At 40.5% G+C, this 16,294-nt stretch overlaps 2 protein-coding genes and 1 long non-coding RNA gene across 3 annotated transcripts in view; 1 reads left to right on the top strand and 2 right to left on the bottom strand.

Moving 5' to 3' along the window:
- Nucleotides 1-14,567, top strand: CDC37L1 (cell division cycle 37 like 1, HSP90 cochaperone). Its single transcript, XM_048850520.2, has 7 exons — nt 1-156; nt 1,729-2,010; nt 2,720-2,813; nt 6,082-6,197; nt 6,537-6,659; nt 8,683-8,847; nt 10,983-14,567. Exons 1-7 carry the CDS (start codon nt 64-66, stop codon nt 11,082-11,084), a joined length of 975 nt encoding a protein of 324 aa, XP_048706477.2. The 5' UTR covers nt 1-63; the 3' UTR covers nt 11,085-14,567.
- The window catches only part of LOC142072208 (uncharacterized), a 630,664-nt gene that overhangs the window by 155,679 nt on the left and 458,691 nt on the right, over nt 1-16,294 (bottom strand). The gene's annotated exons all lie outside the window — the stretch shown is intronic.
- Nucleotides 10,790-16,294, bottom strand: part of AK3 (adenylate kinase 3) — a 20,996-nt gene continuing 15,491 nt past the window's right edge. The window contains exon 5 of the mRNA XM_048850523.2: nt 10,790-16,249. Within this exon, the coding sequence (XP_048706480.1) occupies nt 16,126-16,249 (124 nt within the window). The 3' untranslated portion in view covers nt 10,790-16,125. The remainder of the gene's footprint in view (nt 16,250-16,294) is intronic.

Below are 16,294 nucleotides of genomic sequence, written 5' to 3' on the forward strand. Positions count from 1 at the left end.
CTGCGCGGGGGGAGGAGCCGGGCCGGAGGGGCCGAGCCGCTGCTGCGCGTCTCTGCGGCGGGGATGGCGCTGTGGCCGCCGCGCTCCCGGGGTCTCCGCGCGGGGGAGGGGCAGGACCCGGACTCGCCCTGCGCGCCCCGCCCGCCGGACCCGCAGGTACGTTGTCCCCCCACTCCCGGGATCGGGCCCTGCGCTGGGCTCGCCGGCCCGGTCCTAGCAGCACGAAGCCAAACCGCTCCCCGGCTCGGCCTCGCCCGCCCTCGGGCCGCGGTGGCAAAGCCCCGTGGGCCTGCTGCGGGTCCGGCCCTGCCAGGGCAGCCGCTCCCTGCTGGGCGTGGAGCCGTGGACCCCGCTCGGCTCGTCCAGCCCCAGCTCCGCCCGCATGGGGTGAGTAGAGCCCGGGGGCGCCCCCCAGCTCCGCCCCGGAGCGCTTGGTAACCCGCCCCTCGTTAGACCCTGCCCGGCGACCCTCTCCGGCTGTTTGCCCCGTTTCCCCCCGCCCCCGTTGGCGGCGAGTGTGAAGGGAAGCCGCGGATGGGAGCCGAGTGTGAAGTCTCTGCAGCGAAGTGATGCTGACGCCCACGAGGCCCAGTGGTTCCTGCGGAGATAGGTGACTGTAGCGTGCGCCTACCCTCATTCCAGTCTGTGCCCCGCAGTCACTCAGCTAGCTAGCGCTGGGTTTGTCGGGGTCGCCAGGCCAGCACTTGACCATCACTCTGCCTTTTCCCATTCTCCGTCGCACTGCTGGGCGTGTCTGGCAAAATGAAGTATGTACAGTAGAGTTGTATGTAAACTTATTCAATCACCCTTCTGTTGAAAAAGTCAATGTATAGGTATATGGGGCTTCTTTCTGAGAGGTAAGTATATGGGTTTGGAACAACCAGGGACTGGAAATCCTAGAGAGGCAGCATAGTTAACTCCTTGGAATACTATATATTTCATTCCTTTCAAGACATTCTCTTCATCTGTGATTCTCAGGTAAGTTTGAGCTAGCAGCAACTTGTCCCCTTTCATTGAAAGGAGATCTACCATGATTGACAGCCCAAAGTAAGCATGAGAATCTGCAGATCACTATTTAGGAATTCATACACTTCCTTTTTTCTGGGTGGCTATATGAAGTGGGGTTTATAACTATTAAAAATCTCTCCTATGTTTATGTGAGAACTAAGTAAAACAGATTATTTTTCTACATATCTGTCCTTTGCACAAGGCGTTTTAAGCAAAGGATATTAATCTGTTTGGAATTTAATACTCATAAAGTCCAGTTATGGTCAGAGACTGTAAAGATGGCACTTCCTTATTACAGATATATATGTGTTTAGAGTTAATTCTGGTGTTTCGGCTATTGTTAGCACTGCAGAACCAGCACAGCTAAGAGAGAGCCAGCTGGATCCTATTTTTGCTGACGCTTCATCATAATTGTTTTCTACAGTTTGGTTGGAGAAGCTTTGTTACTGGTGATATATGATCCCTGAGTCTGCAAGTCTGGGAGTTATTAAAATGTATTTTATGTGTAATCTTGAGCTAATTTAATGTGGAAATCATTGAAGTAAACATCCAACTGTATAATATCAATTTTAGTCACCGTTCAGAATTTAACCTCCCTTCTCACAACTTTGCCATCTCAGAATTCTGTTCTACAACTAACCTTACCTGTTTGCATGTGCTATCTAAATTCTCTCCACTTCTCCAAATAAAAAAATCTGATTTTTTTTTCCCCCCATACAGATATATGGTCATGGGATTGAATTGGCTTGCCAAAAACAAAAGGAGTTTGTGAAGAGCTCTGTGGAATGCAAATGGAATTTAGCAGAAGCCCAGCAGAAACTTGGTAGTTTAGCACTGCATAACTCTGAGTCCCTGGATCAGGAACATGCCAAAGCACAGACTGATGCTTTAGAATTGAGACAGAGAGAGGAAGAATGGAGACAGAAAGAAGAGGCACTAATACAGAGGGAAACACAAAATCTGTGGAACGCAGATTCTGTTAGCAAGGATGTATTTAATAAGGTACGAACCATATCAACATGCATAAAACCAGGTAAAAACGAGTGATAGAACTGTTAGGTAAATCAGGTTATTTATATGGCACTTGTCACTGTAATATTATGTCTTTTGTATCCAGAACAGTCCATATGACAAGATTAAGAGCTGAATGAGTATCCTTTCATTTATTTTATTAAAATCCACCAAAAAGTAGGTCCTGCGCTGATATCGGAACATAAGAAATGTTTTTGTACTGCTAGCAGGGATCTCAAATTGCGTTGGTCCAAAACAGCAATTGTTTCCAAATGATAAAGTTAGGATCAGATCCTACCTTCTTCATAGTAATACTTTGATATTAAACTTACAAATACTAAGGACAAAAAAAGTTAGGCATTTCTCAAGTTTTAAAGACTCAGTGCCTTGCTACCTGCTGTGTTAGAAATACTTTGGTAGATGACAGTGCTATTCCATGCAATAATCCAGAACCAGACGTTAGAAGGAGTGTGTGTTTGTTTAAACCCTGATGTTAATTGTCAAAAAGCCCAGTTTCCCAGACACCACCTCATGCATGTTAAATTAAGTATATGCATCAGTGTGTTTGCAGGTTTTGGGCCTACAACTAGAAGCGTTACTTTTTAAATGGAAATTCAATCAAATGGTGTTCCCATAATGATATAGTTTAAAATAGCATGGAAAAGGATTCTGTGATTATGCTGTCTCCCTCCCCCCACAGAGTTTTATTAATCAAAAGAAAAGAAAAGAAATAGAAGATGAAGACAAATCCAAATCATTCATGCAGAAACATGAACAAAAAATTAGACATTTTGGTAAGTACCTCTCTTTTTCCAGCTTTTTATAGTTAGGTTCTATTGTTTTATAAAATGGACACTTATAAATGAAGCATCTGGATAGCAGAGTCCAGCTTCAGGTTTCCGGTTGATCAGGGTTTGGGATTTTCTTTGATAGTCATAACAAAATAGTCCTTTCTAAGTAAGAGGCTACATGCTGCAGAAGTTTATCTAAACAGCACTATTGACTGTAGGATTCAGTAAACACTTTTTTAGCGCTCAGCATAACTGAAGTCCTTGCGAAAGAGAGGGTTCTGTCTACTTTATCTGACACTTCATGAAAGGTGATATTAGAACAGTGGTATTGTAAATTCAGAAGTGTTTTTCTTTTCCAGTGAAGCATTTTTTTTTCCCTCAGTGCTTATCAAAAGTATATCCTTCCATGGAAATAGCAGCGAAGTAGCAACATTTCTAATATTTTAGTTCAGATATTAGAATCTCTTGTAGACTTCAGCTGTGTTTGCTGGTTTAACACAAAGCACCTACAGGTCCAAGGAAGTTTCAGGTTTGGGGGAAAAAACTGTTAAATACCGTTGAGAGCGCTAAGCTTAGTTGTAAACAAACAAAAGATGGAAGAAGCACCACTGCTTGGATGGAAGATGAAGATTTCTCTTCCACACTAAAGTTGCTTGGTTGCAGCTGGGGCATCAGGGGTTCTGTTATATTGCTCCTAACCTCTTTTAGAAACCTTTCTCTGACTAGCTCTACTGCCTACCTAGGCTGCTGCTTGCAGCTTTCACCAAGAAAGAACATAGTGGGCAATTCTTGTTTGCTGCTTGGGGAAAGAGATAAGCAGCATTAGAAATGATGGCCTTATTTGCAGAATCAGAAAGAAAGCGCTGCATCAGCTTAAATTTTGCAGAAATTGATTAGTACTTCTCACACCTCCTTACCGCCAGACGCTCTCCATGTACATGTGCTTCAGAGCGAACACTATTTACTCTGCATTGAGTGGATTTTTCAAGCCCTGTGTGTAAAGATGTTAAGTATTTAATACACATCTTTGCTGTCTAAGCCACAAGAGGAATAGCTTTAATACATATGATGGATTTACTACTGAAAATAACTTTAGTCAAATAATCATCTATTAATAGTAACCTAGGTGTAGAATAGGTTATCCAAGTATATCAGACTATCCACTAGGTGTCACTTAACTCTATAATTGAAATGTGATCAAAACCATTGCACTCAAATGTCCTGTGTCATGTAGTATTCTGAAAATTTGATGTCCCATTGTTCTGAGTCATTGATTGGCTCCTGTATTGGTAGGGGCATAGCTGTATTGGGGTTGTTGATTACCTGATGGAAGTCATCCCATCCAACCAGGGATTGGGTTGAGTTGGCACTTGATATGCCATACTGCCTTTTGTCTGTGGTGGTATCATTTTTAAAAACAAAAATGGTTTCTAGTCCTCTTAGCTTAAAAAAAAAACTTGTAAATGTGAAGTGATGCATGAGGCTGTCTCAGTATATGCTGACAGAAGTGATTGACCTGCCTCCATGAAATAACTTTATTGTCCAAGGATAACCACACAAGAAACAATGCTAACTGTTCCCCCACTAATCATTTTAGCAGAAATATCTACTTACTAGCTTTCTGGGTGGAATGCAAAGTACCAAATCTGTGTTTAGACTGATGTCTGATAGGACTCAAATACTTAATTGTTTTGTAGTGTCATAATTTCTTAATATGATGAGGTGTGTGTGTGTGTGTGTATATATATATATATATAAATAAATAAAAATATATAATTTTTTTTTACCTGTGGACTTAAGAATTCTCTAAACATTTTTTTTAGTATTCTGACTTCTCTTGTGGTTTTGGTTTTAAAGGTTTTTAATATAGCTTTTCCACTTTGTTTAGGACAGTCGCAAGCAATACAACTTGATGATTTCTCCTCCTGGTTCATACCATTTTACACTTTGGTCTGTTTGTATTTGGTCTCTGCATTTTAACATCCTACCTATAAATCAGAGGTAGATTAATTACTTTGTCTAATAGTACTTTTTTCTACTTCTGAATTCAAATCTGGATTAGTGTCTTATAGTTGTGAAATTACCTACTGTATGGTGTTATAGAATTGATCCCCTACCGTGTTGCTCAGTCGCCTTGGACAGCAAGTCATAAAACATAATATTCCTTTATTGATGCTCTTGTTTTCTAAAGAAAAGTTCTAAATAAATGAGAAATTCTAAATGTTAAACTCACTTTTATTTATGTGTAGGAGACATCTAACATGCAAATAGAGAGAACTGGAAAATATTTCTGGATATATCAGGAATTCTTAAACTTTTTTTTATAGTATGAAATTTTTAATAGCCAGCACCATGTGGTTAGCCAGCTAGCTCTCTGCAGCCCACCAAGAAATGTTCCACAGGTGTCCAAGGGCTAAGGGCTGTAGTTTGACAACTGATGCACTAGATAACATGGGAATAGCCTGGTTTTCTAGTGTTGCAGAAGTTCAGTTAATGAGCCTCTTCTTGTCTCATACATCTTTAGATCATGTTGAGCTTAGTTGAACTATGTGCATTATACAGGAAAATTGTAGAGGAAATTTATTTTGTTTCTGTCTCCTGTCTAATTCTTCTGCTATATTGGTAGTTCAGAAGCTGAAGTACTCTAGCCACTGAAGAGATACAGAAGAGGCAGTGCAAGCTTCTCTAGCCATCTAGCCTCAATCCTGTTATAGAGACCACATTTACAAGTGAAAGTGTCAGTCAGTCTGTAATGGACTCTTAATCATGGCCTTTCTGCTGAAACTAGCAAAAAAAGGTGCCAATCGTTATTTTGGTCACATGTCAATAAGACTTAATCTTCTGTGTCACTTTTCTGATGACAGGTTGATCATTCATTGAGTGGTAATGAGTTTTAGTCATTATGCTATGTCTACCCTGGCACTTTTGGCTGTAAAACTTTTGTTGGTTGGGGTGTAACCCCCCCCATCCCAAAAAAAAGTTTCACCAACAAAAGCACCTGTGGGGACAGTGCTATGCCACCAACATAGTTACCGCTGCTTGTTAGGGATGGTTTAATTATGTTGGTGGGAGAGTGGCTACAAGGGAGATGTTACAGCAATACAGCTACAGTGGTAGAGCTGTGCCGCTGTAAGGTCTCCAGTGTAAACGTAGCTTAAAACTCTACATCCTATGGGGTCCAGTAGTAATTACCTGGTCTCCATTGCCATTCAAATACCATAAGCAATGTATTTTTATGATAACACTTGGCTTTCTAATTCCTTTTCACCAGGCATGCTAAGCAGATGGGATGATAGCCAGAGATTTTTGTCTGACCATCCATACCTTGTATGTGAAGAAACAGCTAAATATCTCATCTTGTGGTGTTTTCACCTAGAAGCTGAACAGGTATTAGGCAAATCTTAAATTGCTCTGAATCTGGGAGAAGGTATAGATTTTTCCCACTTAATGCTACAGAAAGACTATCCACATAGATCACATTAAATGATTTATCTATTTCCCCCCCCCCCATGTTTCCAGTTACTTACTGGAGGGAACCTCCATAATACCTTGCATTATGTCTGTTCTTCAATAGTTCTGTCTCTCTTCTCTCTCCCCCGCATCCCCACTTTGTTTGATCTTGTAAGATATGAGAACTGGTCATCATGAAAGTAAAACACATTTGAAATATTAAGTTACATGCTTACAGTCTCTGTAAAAATGTAACTTTGTAACTTTTGTTTCCAGAAAAGAGCTCTGATGGAACAAGTAGCACACCAAGCAGTTGTTATGCAGTTTATTATAGAAATGGCCAAAAGTTGTAATGTGGATCCCAGAGGCTGTTTTCGTCTATTTTTCCAAAGAGCAAAAGTAAGTCGTTATTTCATTTTAATGCTAGAGAAGCTCTTGCAGCATCTGAGAGGGATCAGTGTTCAAGAGCAGCTGAAATTTCTTCCTGACAGCTGCAAGCTAAATATGTGCTAAGGGAATGGGCCCCAGGCTCTAGGGGAAAGGTTGAGTTGTTGGCAGCCCTTTGTGCAATAAGTGGTTGGTGTAACCATGAGATTGGAAGCTCTGTGGATTTTGTTGTGCTGCTAGGCGTGTACAAAAGGAGAACAGAACATAAAATCAATGTGTAATTCATATATAATCATACAATAAATGTACATTCTTTCATGCACAGAGTAATATAGAATGGTGAAAACTGTCTCCCATTTGCTCTAGAACCTTACTCTCTGAAAGAGTAGGGTTCCTGCAGAATCAATATTTTGTGCTCTAAAAACTAACTATAGATGAAGATATAGACACTGGACAGGAGTTGTCTCCATTGCACTGCTTAAACAGGGAGGTAGGTTCAGGACTAGATTAGCTTCTCAAGCAGCTGGGCTCATGATGTGCCACAGAGACTGCATGCTCCTCCTTTAGGAAAGGGAGCATTTTTATGCCTCTGTAATGACTCGGTATAGCCATCCAGGAGCAACAGTGTCAGGCTCCAGAGAGCTATGACTAGAAGGCATGTTAAAATCTTGAGATGGGGTCAAAGAGAGGGCATTCCACAGGACCTATCCATTGCAGTCCCCATTTGCCCCTATCACCACCCTCCCAAATAAAAAATGCTGTTGCAGAAGAATTACATGAGCAGTGTAGTCAGCAGCTTTCTTCGGAAACTCTGGTGCTAGTTGAATAAACTAGCATCAGGTCTGGCAACTACTCCATCACAGTATCTCAAAATTAATTTGTAATACATTTAATTAAAACTTAGTACAGAACTGCTTAATCATAGTTACAGGTATTTTTGCTGAACAGTGTGTGCAGTTCATTTAATATCTATGAAGCACTTTGGAGCTGTGAAGTATTCTGGAATACTAATGAAAGATAGAGTTCTTGAAATATGAAGTGATGTTGGGGAACACATCCTAATATTGTAAGAATTCAAGAACTCCATCTTTCATCCTAAATTTGAAATCAGTGAAGTTTAACTGCAAAATCCACTTTTGTCTGAGTAAGTTTTTTAAATTGTACATGCTAGCGAAAAAGCCCATCTAAGCTGATGTTGTCAAGATTTAGTTCTAAACAGGAGTTAGAGCTGCTAAGCAGGCAAACTGATTTCTAAGTCACAACTAATAAAAAAAAAAAAGGCATATTTAAGGACTTGGTGTCCCTGTTAGTTTGTTATCAAGGACTCCATTGTTTACTCTGACTTGTGTCAGTGTTTGTCACAGCCTTCCACTTAACAGTATTTTTGTATCACTGTGGTGCACCTCTCTATACCCACTTCTGCAGTTTGTACTAATCCTGGCTGGATTGCTGCAAATCAAAGGATGTCTTTAAAATGCTCATGGGGCTGAATTTGTGCACTGCTATGAAAATTTCAAGTACTTAGTCTGACTGTTCATCCTGGCAGATTCACTTGGGAGGGAGAAGAACGAGGAGTTCTTGTGGCACGGCTACCACTCTGAAACTTGGGAGGCAGAGTGCCTTGCCCGTTAATGGGGGCCCCTACTTTAAATAGTGTTGACTTGCGTCTGAAAAGTCCAGTACTGAGTATCCCCTCTCCTTTCAGCTTCTAGGATGGGATGAGGAATGAGTTAAAATTAGGATCTATTCACCACTCCTCAGATGCAAGAAAATAGCCTTTTATCATTATCCCAGCCAAAAATATTTAAACCACACTTCAAAAAAAATCAAGAAACCTAGCTGATTTTTCACAAAGCTGCTATTGGTTTCTCCAAGACTTTCATCTAAAGTTTAGGGTGGTGGTGGTTTCCCTTTTCTGTGCTTCATTGTGTAGCTCTTTTTTTTCCCCAGTAATGTAAAACTTTGGCTACATAAGTATATACTTCTAGTTTTGAGTTTAGGGGAATACTTAATTGGCAACCTTTTCTTTGTACAGGCAGAAGAAGAAGGTTATTTTGAGGCTTTTAAAAATGAACTCGAAGCATTCAAATCAAGAGTGAAAATCTCTTCACAATCACAGAGTTTTCAGGCTATGTCAGTTCAGAATCCTGTTGCCCATACTGGTCTCAGTTCCTTAGGCATGTTGGAGTTTTTGCCACAGGTAGGTTTTTAATAAATCCATTTCCAGAAATCATAATTGTTTTTGGGCCAGAGTCTGCCATCTTTACTCATGTAAGGGTAAAGATGGGGGGAGGGATAGCTCAGTGGTTTGAGCATTGGCCTGCTAAACCCAGGCTTGTGAGTTCATTCCTTGAGGGGGCCATTTAGGGATTTGGGGCAAAAATTGGGGATTGGTCCTGTTTTGAGCAGGGGGTTGGACTAAATGACCTCCTGAGGTCCCTTCCAATCCTGATATTCTATGTGAAGTAGTACCTTTGATTTCAAATAGGACTACTTATGGAGTAAGGTACTAGCTGGGAGTAAAGTTAAATATTCTGTATATAAACTATTTGCTCTGCATATAGATACTCAAAAGCTATCTCTTTGTCTCCTAGACCCCAAATAGCATCCAAGCACAAATCCAAATGCATTTTACAACCTGATAATTCAGCCCTAATGCATTAAATATTCATACTTAACCTACTCACAAGTAATTTTATCTGGTTCAAGTATGCTGGAGCAAACACTATTATAAAAGTGGTTCTATAATTAAATTTTGTATTTTATATTATAGGAGGTGAAAATGAGTTTCCAAGTAAAAATGAGCATAATGTTCTCATTAATGGACACCTACAAGTAATCAAACCTAAGAAAAATGTAGCCTGTGATAAGAGAATGGGAACTACAAAATAACTTTCATAAAACACTGAGGGTTCTGTGTAACTGGTTTTGGATTACAAAGCATGATTTAAATGTTAGGTTTCTTTTACGTCTGAGACCACCATTACTAAGGGTTTTTCCCCACTTGGATAGTTGAATGCGGTCAAAATTAAGACATTCGTTTTGAAATCCTTTTAATCAAGATATTTATATACTCAGGTTCACTTGCATCTGAGGTAACTTAGAATAGGATTACAGTAGCTCCTCGCTTAATGTTATAGTTATGTTCCTGAAAAATGCTACTTTAAGCGAATCCAATTTCCCTGTAAGAATTAATGTAAATAAGGGGGGTTAGGTTCCAGGGAATTATTTTTCGCCAGACAAAAGACTATATGCACGCGCGCACACACACACTATAAGTTTTAAACAAACAGTTTAATATTGTACACAGCAATGATGATTGTGAAGCTTGGTTGAGATGGTGAAGTCAGAGGGTGGGAGATTTCCCAGGGAATGCCTTATTGCTAAATGAATTGGCACTTAGCTGAGCCTGCAATGGTTAACACGTTGTTAATGTAGCCTCACTCTACAAGGCAGCAAGAATGGAGGGAAGGGAGACAGCATGACAGACAGACAGACACACTGTGTGTGTGTGTGAGTGAGAGAGAGAGATGCGCATTGCCCTTCAAGTATGGTGACCCTACTTTAAGTACACTGCCTTTTTAAGTAGATCAGCAAGTTGAGGCAGCAGCTGCTGCCAGCAAGTTCCCTCTGTTGTCCTGAGCCCTGTCATGTCCCCTACTGCTCTGTAGAGATGGGGGGCAGGAGCATGGGGCAGGGGAGGGGGACACCCTGACATTAGCCTCCCCCACACAGCAAGCAGGAGGATCCTGGGAGCAGCTCCAAAGCAGAGGGCAGGAGCAGCACATGGCAGTGGGGGGTGGGACAGCTGAACTGCCTGGCAATTGATAGCCTGCTGGGTGCTGCTGCACAGGGAACTTAGGGGAGCGGGGAGCTGATGGGGGGGCTGCCGGTCCACCTTGGTTGCAAGCCCCCACCAGCTAGCTCCAATGGCTGCTCTTTCTGCAAGCAGTTGACAGAGCAGGTGGCTGCCAAACAACATTATAAGGGAGCATTACTCAACTTTAAACAAGCATGCTCCCTAATAGATCAGCAACATAACGTTAACTGGGATGACTTTAAGTGTATATTTATTTCTAATTAGGCTCTCTTTCCATATAAGATGAATAAAAGCTTAGTACAGTCATAAGATTTCCTAAATGTCAAGGGAATACATTTTTAATAAGCTACATTACCATTAGTCACAGGCAAATCCTTATGCATCACATTCAAACTTGCGTCTTGAGTGTGAGATGCAGACAATTTAAAGGGAGCTAGGCAACAGACCACAGATGCAATATTAGAATCTCAGTATTTACTTATGTAGAATTAATGTTGTTTTCTCCTCTGTTGCAGACTGCAGACTCTCTTCAAAGCTGCGTAAACACAGGTCTCTTTAATTTAAACTCATTGGTACACCTAGATGATGAGGAACCCAAAATGATGGACACAATATAGTACTGTTAAGACCGAGGCCAAGTACTTTTGTTACAAAGAAAAGAACGTGGCTATTTTCTTGACACTTACTTTTCTGGGTGCTGCACTTTATTTTTTGCATTTGTTTTTTTGGAAGGAGGGTAATCCAGAAACACATTTGTCATTTTATTTGAAAATGTGCTGCTAGATTTTTGGTTCCCTTTTAGGAGAGGGGTTCTCATATGTTACCGAATGTGAAACTGGATGTTTTTTCTGCTACTTAAACTTGCCTTTATTCTTAATTTTAGGAATCAAAGTATGACAAACAAATCTGCACAAATACAATGTTTACGAGAAGTGGTTGATTCTAGTTGGAATCTGCTATAGTCTTTTATTATAGACATGGATGTGTCTTGCTCTATGAATACTAAAGATCACAATTGTACTCATGCTATACTGCTGACATAGTAAGCACTCAAATCCAGTTTTATCATATTAATAGCAATAAATCAAAAGCTGATATCAACTTGGAGGCTCAAATTAAAGCAGTGGTTTTTTACCTCTACTACAGGGATTAAAATTTTACTTTATGCTTTCAGACAAAGTACTTATTTCTGATTGTCAAGTTATGTACAATTTAGAGACAAAGTATATAATTGCTTAGAAGTGAGTTTTGAGCCGCATTTCCAGCAGCACAGTCACTGAGAAGCTGATTCTTCTGTCTAATATTTAGTGTTAATTTAAAATATTACTGCTGCATAACAAAGATCCAGTGTGAATAAATATTTTGTTTGAGAGAGATTGAGGGTGGGGAAAACAACTTCAGGATAAGATTGTACTGCAGCCAGGATCTCTCCTTCTTACCAGTAATGAAGAAAGCCTGAGTGCCAAACACTGACTGAACAGTATTGATTTATAATTCAGATTTGTTGTGGTTTTTCAAGCTTTCCTCAGTTTAAAAGGAAAGAAGAGTTCTGTTTCAGTATCAGCTGAATGATGCCAAGTGGTTAACTGTTGAGAGTAACAATATATAGGGCAGTATCTTAAGAGCCCTCTGCTTTAGACCTCTGCAAAAGTCAAACTTTTTAATATTTCCAGAATTTTGCCATAACAGTCTTTGCACTCCAGAACTGCTATTAAGCTTTCCTAATTATTTTCATGATTTTTTTCACCTGTGTATACAGCTGCTGTGTATCTGGGCTATTTCAGTGTAGGACTGACCCTCCCTGATACCACAGTAGAAATACCTAGATATTTTCTCCTTTTACAGCGAAGCAGCAATGTATTAGTTTATATATACTTCTTGAGTCACATTCTCTACTGCTTACTAACCCCTCTGCATTGCTTAAGTGGCATAAAGGGGCTGGAAAGCAGCCAGTTTTCCTCAGCCTACAGAAGACCCAGGCTGGTGCAGAACTAGCATTGCTGGCCAGCTTCCTATGCAGTCCCTCTGTAGCCACAAGCAAAGGGAGCAAGTTTGAAGAACTATTTTGTGAGTTGGCTTTTCTGTGCCAGTGGATGGCCACAGATAGTAGTTGTACCTTGGAGTGGCCCCTTGCCTGTCCTAAGACGTGCAGGCGCCAATGTTGGCACAGAACTAGTGCCAGAAACAGAACTGCAACCACTTCTTCTCTGGTCCCCTTCTTTGCCCCACTGTGGCCAGCACAATCTGGGCCTTTGTCTTCAGGTTATGTGAGGAGTAGGCCAGTCACATGCTTGGTTATAGAGAACCATAAGAGCATTTCTTCTTTTCAGTACTACAGAAGCCTTATGGATGGGAATTTAGGGGTGAGAACAGTCAAGCTTCAAAACATTTTCTGGAACTTCATTGGCATGTCTGTCAGCCACTAGCATGAGGGGGCTGACCCGCCTTTCTGATATGGAACACATTTAGTGGCACATTCTAATTTTAGGCCTCCAGTACACCGGCTTAAACACTTGTGATCTCTCTAGCAATCCCTTATTGAGAGAAGATAACAGCTCTCAGTAGGCTCTAGCCAAAAGCTGCAGAGACTATAAGAGTATATTCTCCAATACTGTAAAACCTGTTGCAGCTGAGTAGTGTGAGTGGAATACAGTGAGGAAAAGATCACAAAAGGGCATGTCATTTCTCTTACTAACTTCCCCCTCAAAATGACCAGACAGCATGAGAAATGACCTAGCTATGCAGTAGTTCATCTCCTAAACACAGTTAATCCCTGTATCCTACAGTGACCGTGCAGCCTCCCTTGTAGAAAGAACTGAACTTCCATCTGTAGGTGCTTAAGCCCTGATGTTGCTGGCATGTGAAGGACAGAACACACTTCTGCTAGGGGTAAGAAGCCTCAGGGCCATCTTGGAGAAAGAGCAGCCAATATCCTGTTCTTGGGGAAAGTGAAGAAATGTGTATTTAGACTAGTGCAAAGGTGGGAAGAGCTGTTGCTTTTTGTCTGGAAATGGTCCAGAAACCCCAGTAATGCTGGTGTTAAATGGAAGTATAGAACAAATCAAGGTTTTGTATGGAAATGCTAAGGCAACTGTCCAAAGGAATCTTGTCTCCACGGAACATGTGTATGTCTAGAGGTGTCTCTATGGACATACAGCCTGCTGGCTGCAAAATTTGTCACTTCTTTTTTTTTTTAAGAAAAGGACCCAAACTGAATAGTACCTACCTCAATAGCCTTACGCTTACAACAAATGAAAAGCTTTCCAAGTTCTTCAGATGCTTTTCTTAGGCCGTGTCAGTACAGGTGGTGTTAATACTTTGGAGTAAAAACCCTACAGTAAAGTATTTAAACTGGCACTACTGCTAGATGACCTGTTCATTGGATCACCACCAGCGAGGAGTGATGCTCTGAGCAGCATGGTCTGCTGCCAGTTACACCAGTTCCATAAAGTTGAACTATCTGGATGTGATTATTACATTGACTTCTGTACCTAGATCTTGCTGACCAGTTTCTGAAGAAGTGGGATTGAGGGAAATGAAATCAGCAGAGTCTGTAAGGCTGAAAAAATGGATAGGAGAGTTTCTTGTAAAGACTAGCAGTAGCTACAAAAATCTGGACTGCTTGGTATTTGAAAGAGCCAAGCTTACAGAGGGCTGTTGACCTCAGCCATCAAAGTCCAGTGTGGAATGGGAATGAGGCTGGTTCTCTACCACCAAAACATGCAGCGTACTCATCTCTGTTAATCTTATGGGAGAAACTATTACCCTACTGTTTTAATCTCTGCTCTATAACCTCATTAACTGAGGATTAAAGTTACACTCTACCATACCAAATGTAACCAGAGTGTAACCAGTTGGACTCTTCCAGGTGCAACTAGGTAGTCAGAATTTTGTTAATATTGTAACTTGGTAGAGTGAAATAGCAAAAAAGGTCAGTTTTGTAACTTTAAATGTGGATAAATAAAGGCTTCAAGATAGCTTGACAAAACATAGCTAACATGTTTAATCAAAGAAGCTTGAAGGTATACTCTTGTGGCAAGATTCTCCCCCACTGCTTTGGAAATGAGATTTAATTTTCTGTAATAAAACATTTTATTGTAGTGCTGTGTGTGACTGAAATTTAAGATGACCAGAGCCCCTAATTGACTATTGTATAGTGTCAATGTTCAGGATTCATGAAAATAAGATATCTAATCCCATTTTCTTTAGTATGCTTTCTAGTGCTTTGTCTAATCAAGTATCCCAAATAAGCATAGCTTCTTATGTTAAATAAGAGGCCAGGCAAAAGCCTCATTGATCTCATGAGCAAATTTTTCTGACATTTTGTTCTAAACTTGACTCTTCTGAATTACATTCCATTACTCTTAAGAGTACAAGCCCAAATTATTAGTCTTCCTTCAGGCAATTAGATCTACATGCTGCTTCTGCTGGAGTAGTTATCTAGTCCAACTAAATGTGTAATATCTGGCCTTATTTTCTTCCATTGTAATTCAGTAGCTCTCCTGAACTCACTTTATCACTCTGCTAATAGGGGGAACCAATCCTTACAGAGAATGATCTTCTTGTGGGCTAGGAATGTAGCCAAAGTTACCTTGGCCTTTTTCTTGACCTCACATTGCAAATTCATCGCTTTGAATATAAAGTCTGGTATGCTCTGCACTAGTGTGCCTAAATCTCTTACAGCTGTCAAAGTTTTTCCCCTTTCATTGAATGGGTTTTGGATTAAGTTTTCTAGATGAGTTTTATGCACTGTTCAAAGTGACTGGTCACCATCTTCCTAAGCCATTTTATGAAAGCGGACCAGGTGAGGTACAACATTCATGATTATAAGCAAAGTTTTAATTTTCCATTGCCTGTTAAATTAATTCCATGAGGGCAGAATGGTGCATTGGGTTACTGTTGTTGGTAACACCACTGATACTTATCTGCAGATTTTATCAGAGTGTGATTTACCCTCTGACAATGATCCAGTTTGGGGCTATCAAGACAACCTCCTGCTACAAACAATTATAGGAGTTTGAACTGTAACCAGCTCTCAATGAGAGTTACTACTGTTTTCCTTACTCAGCCTGCAGCTACACCACTTTCACTACATGACTTTGGTATCCACAGTATCTAGCTAACGGCATCTTTTCTACAGTGTAAATATGCATTGTTCTACATTTGCTGAAAGGTGCTTGGTAAGCATGAGCAGTTGACACAGTAATGTGAATTTTGAACACTTCTGCTCGTGAGTTTTTATAAGCCATCTTGCCTAATGTATCATGTTGAGGAAAAAAAATGCTGGTGCCTTTACTCAAATTCATTTTCTAAAAATCCAGATCAGCATTTCAGAAAAAGGACACTGACTTTTTTTTGGCAAATGCACAGACATGAAACTAGTTGCTTTTTATTACAGTTGGTCACCGTTTTACAAGAATTTGGTAAATTGCATATAAAAATACAGCTTTAAAATGAGTATACAGAAATGAAAAATCTGAATGCACGAAGTTGAAAAGCTGAGGGGTGACAGCTGGAGATTAGATCTTAGCTACTGATCTGTTTGGCCTATCAAACAGTAAAACAAAACCATGATTTTTGCAAGTTTCTAATGTTCTAGACAATCACTCTGAAAATGGAGACAGCTGGTAGCTTGTGCTTACCAACAAAGACCCAACTTCATCTGTGTGGGGCAGCTTCCTGCTGGCTCACTTCTGGTAATTTGGTTTGGAGGAAAGCATGCACCGTTGGCCAGATCTTGTTGGTTTCTGTTCCAGAGAAAGATTCCAGTACACCTTTTTTTCTAAAGGCGAGACAAAAGAACAAGTATAGACAAATCAGTATCTCC

This window comes from Caretta caretta, chromosome 5, assembly GCF_965140235.1.
Source record: "Caretta caretta isolate rCarCar2 chromosome 5, rCarCar1.hap1, whole genome shotgun sequence".
In the NCBI taxonomy this organism is placed as follows: domain Eukaryota; kingdom Metazoa; phylum Chordata; order Testudines; family Cheloniidae; genus Caretta; species Caretta caretta.

What these genes read in the sequence shown, in the direction of transcription:
- CDC37L1 (XM_048850520.2), top strand. Translation starts at nt 64, where the DNA reads ATGGCGCTGTGGCCGCCGCGCTCCCGGGGTCTCCGCGCGGGGGAGGGG. An exon ending in ACAAAAAATTAGACATTTTG is followed by an intron (nt 2,814 to 6,081) that starts GTAAGTACCTCT and finishes CCTTTTCACCAG; the next exon opens with GCATGCTAAGCAGATGGGAT. An exon ending in TTCACCTAGAAGCTGAACAG is followed by an intron (nt 6,198 to 6,536) that starts GTATTAGGCAAA and finishes TTTTGTTTCCAG; the next exon opens with AAAAGAGCTCTGATGGAACA.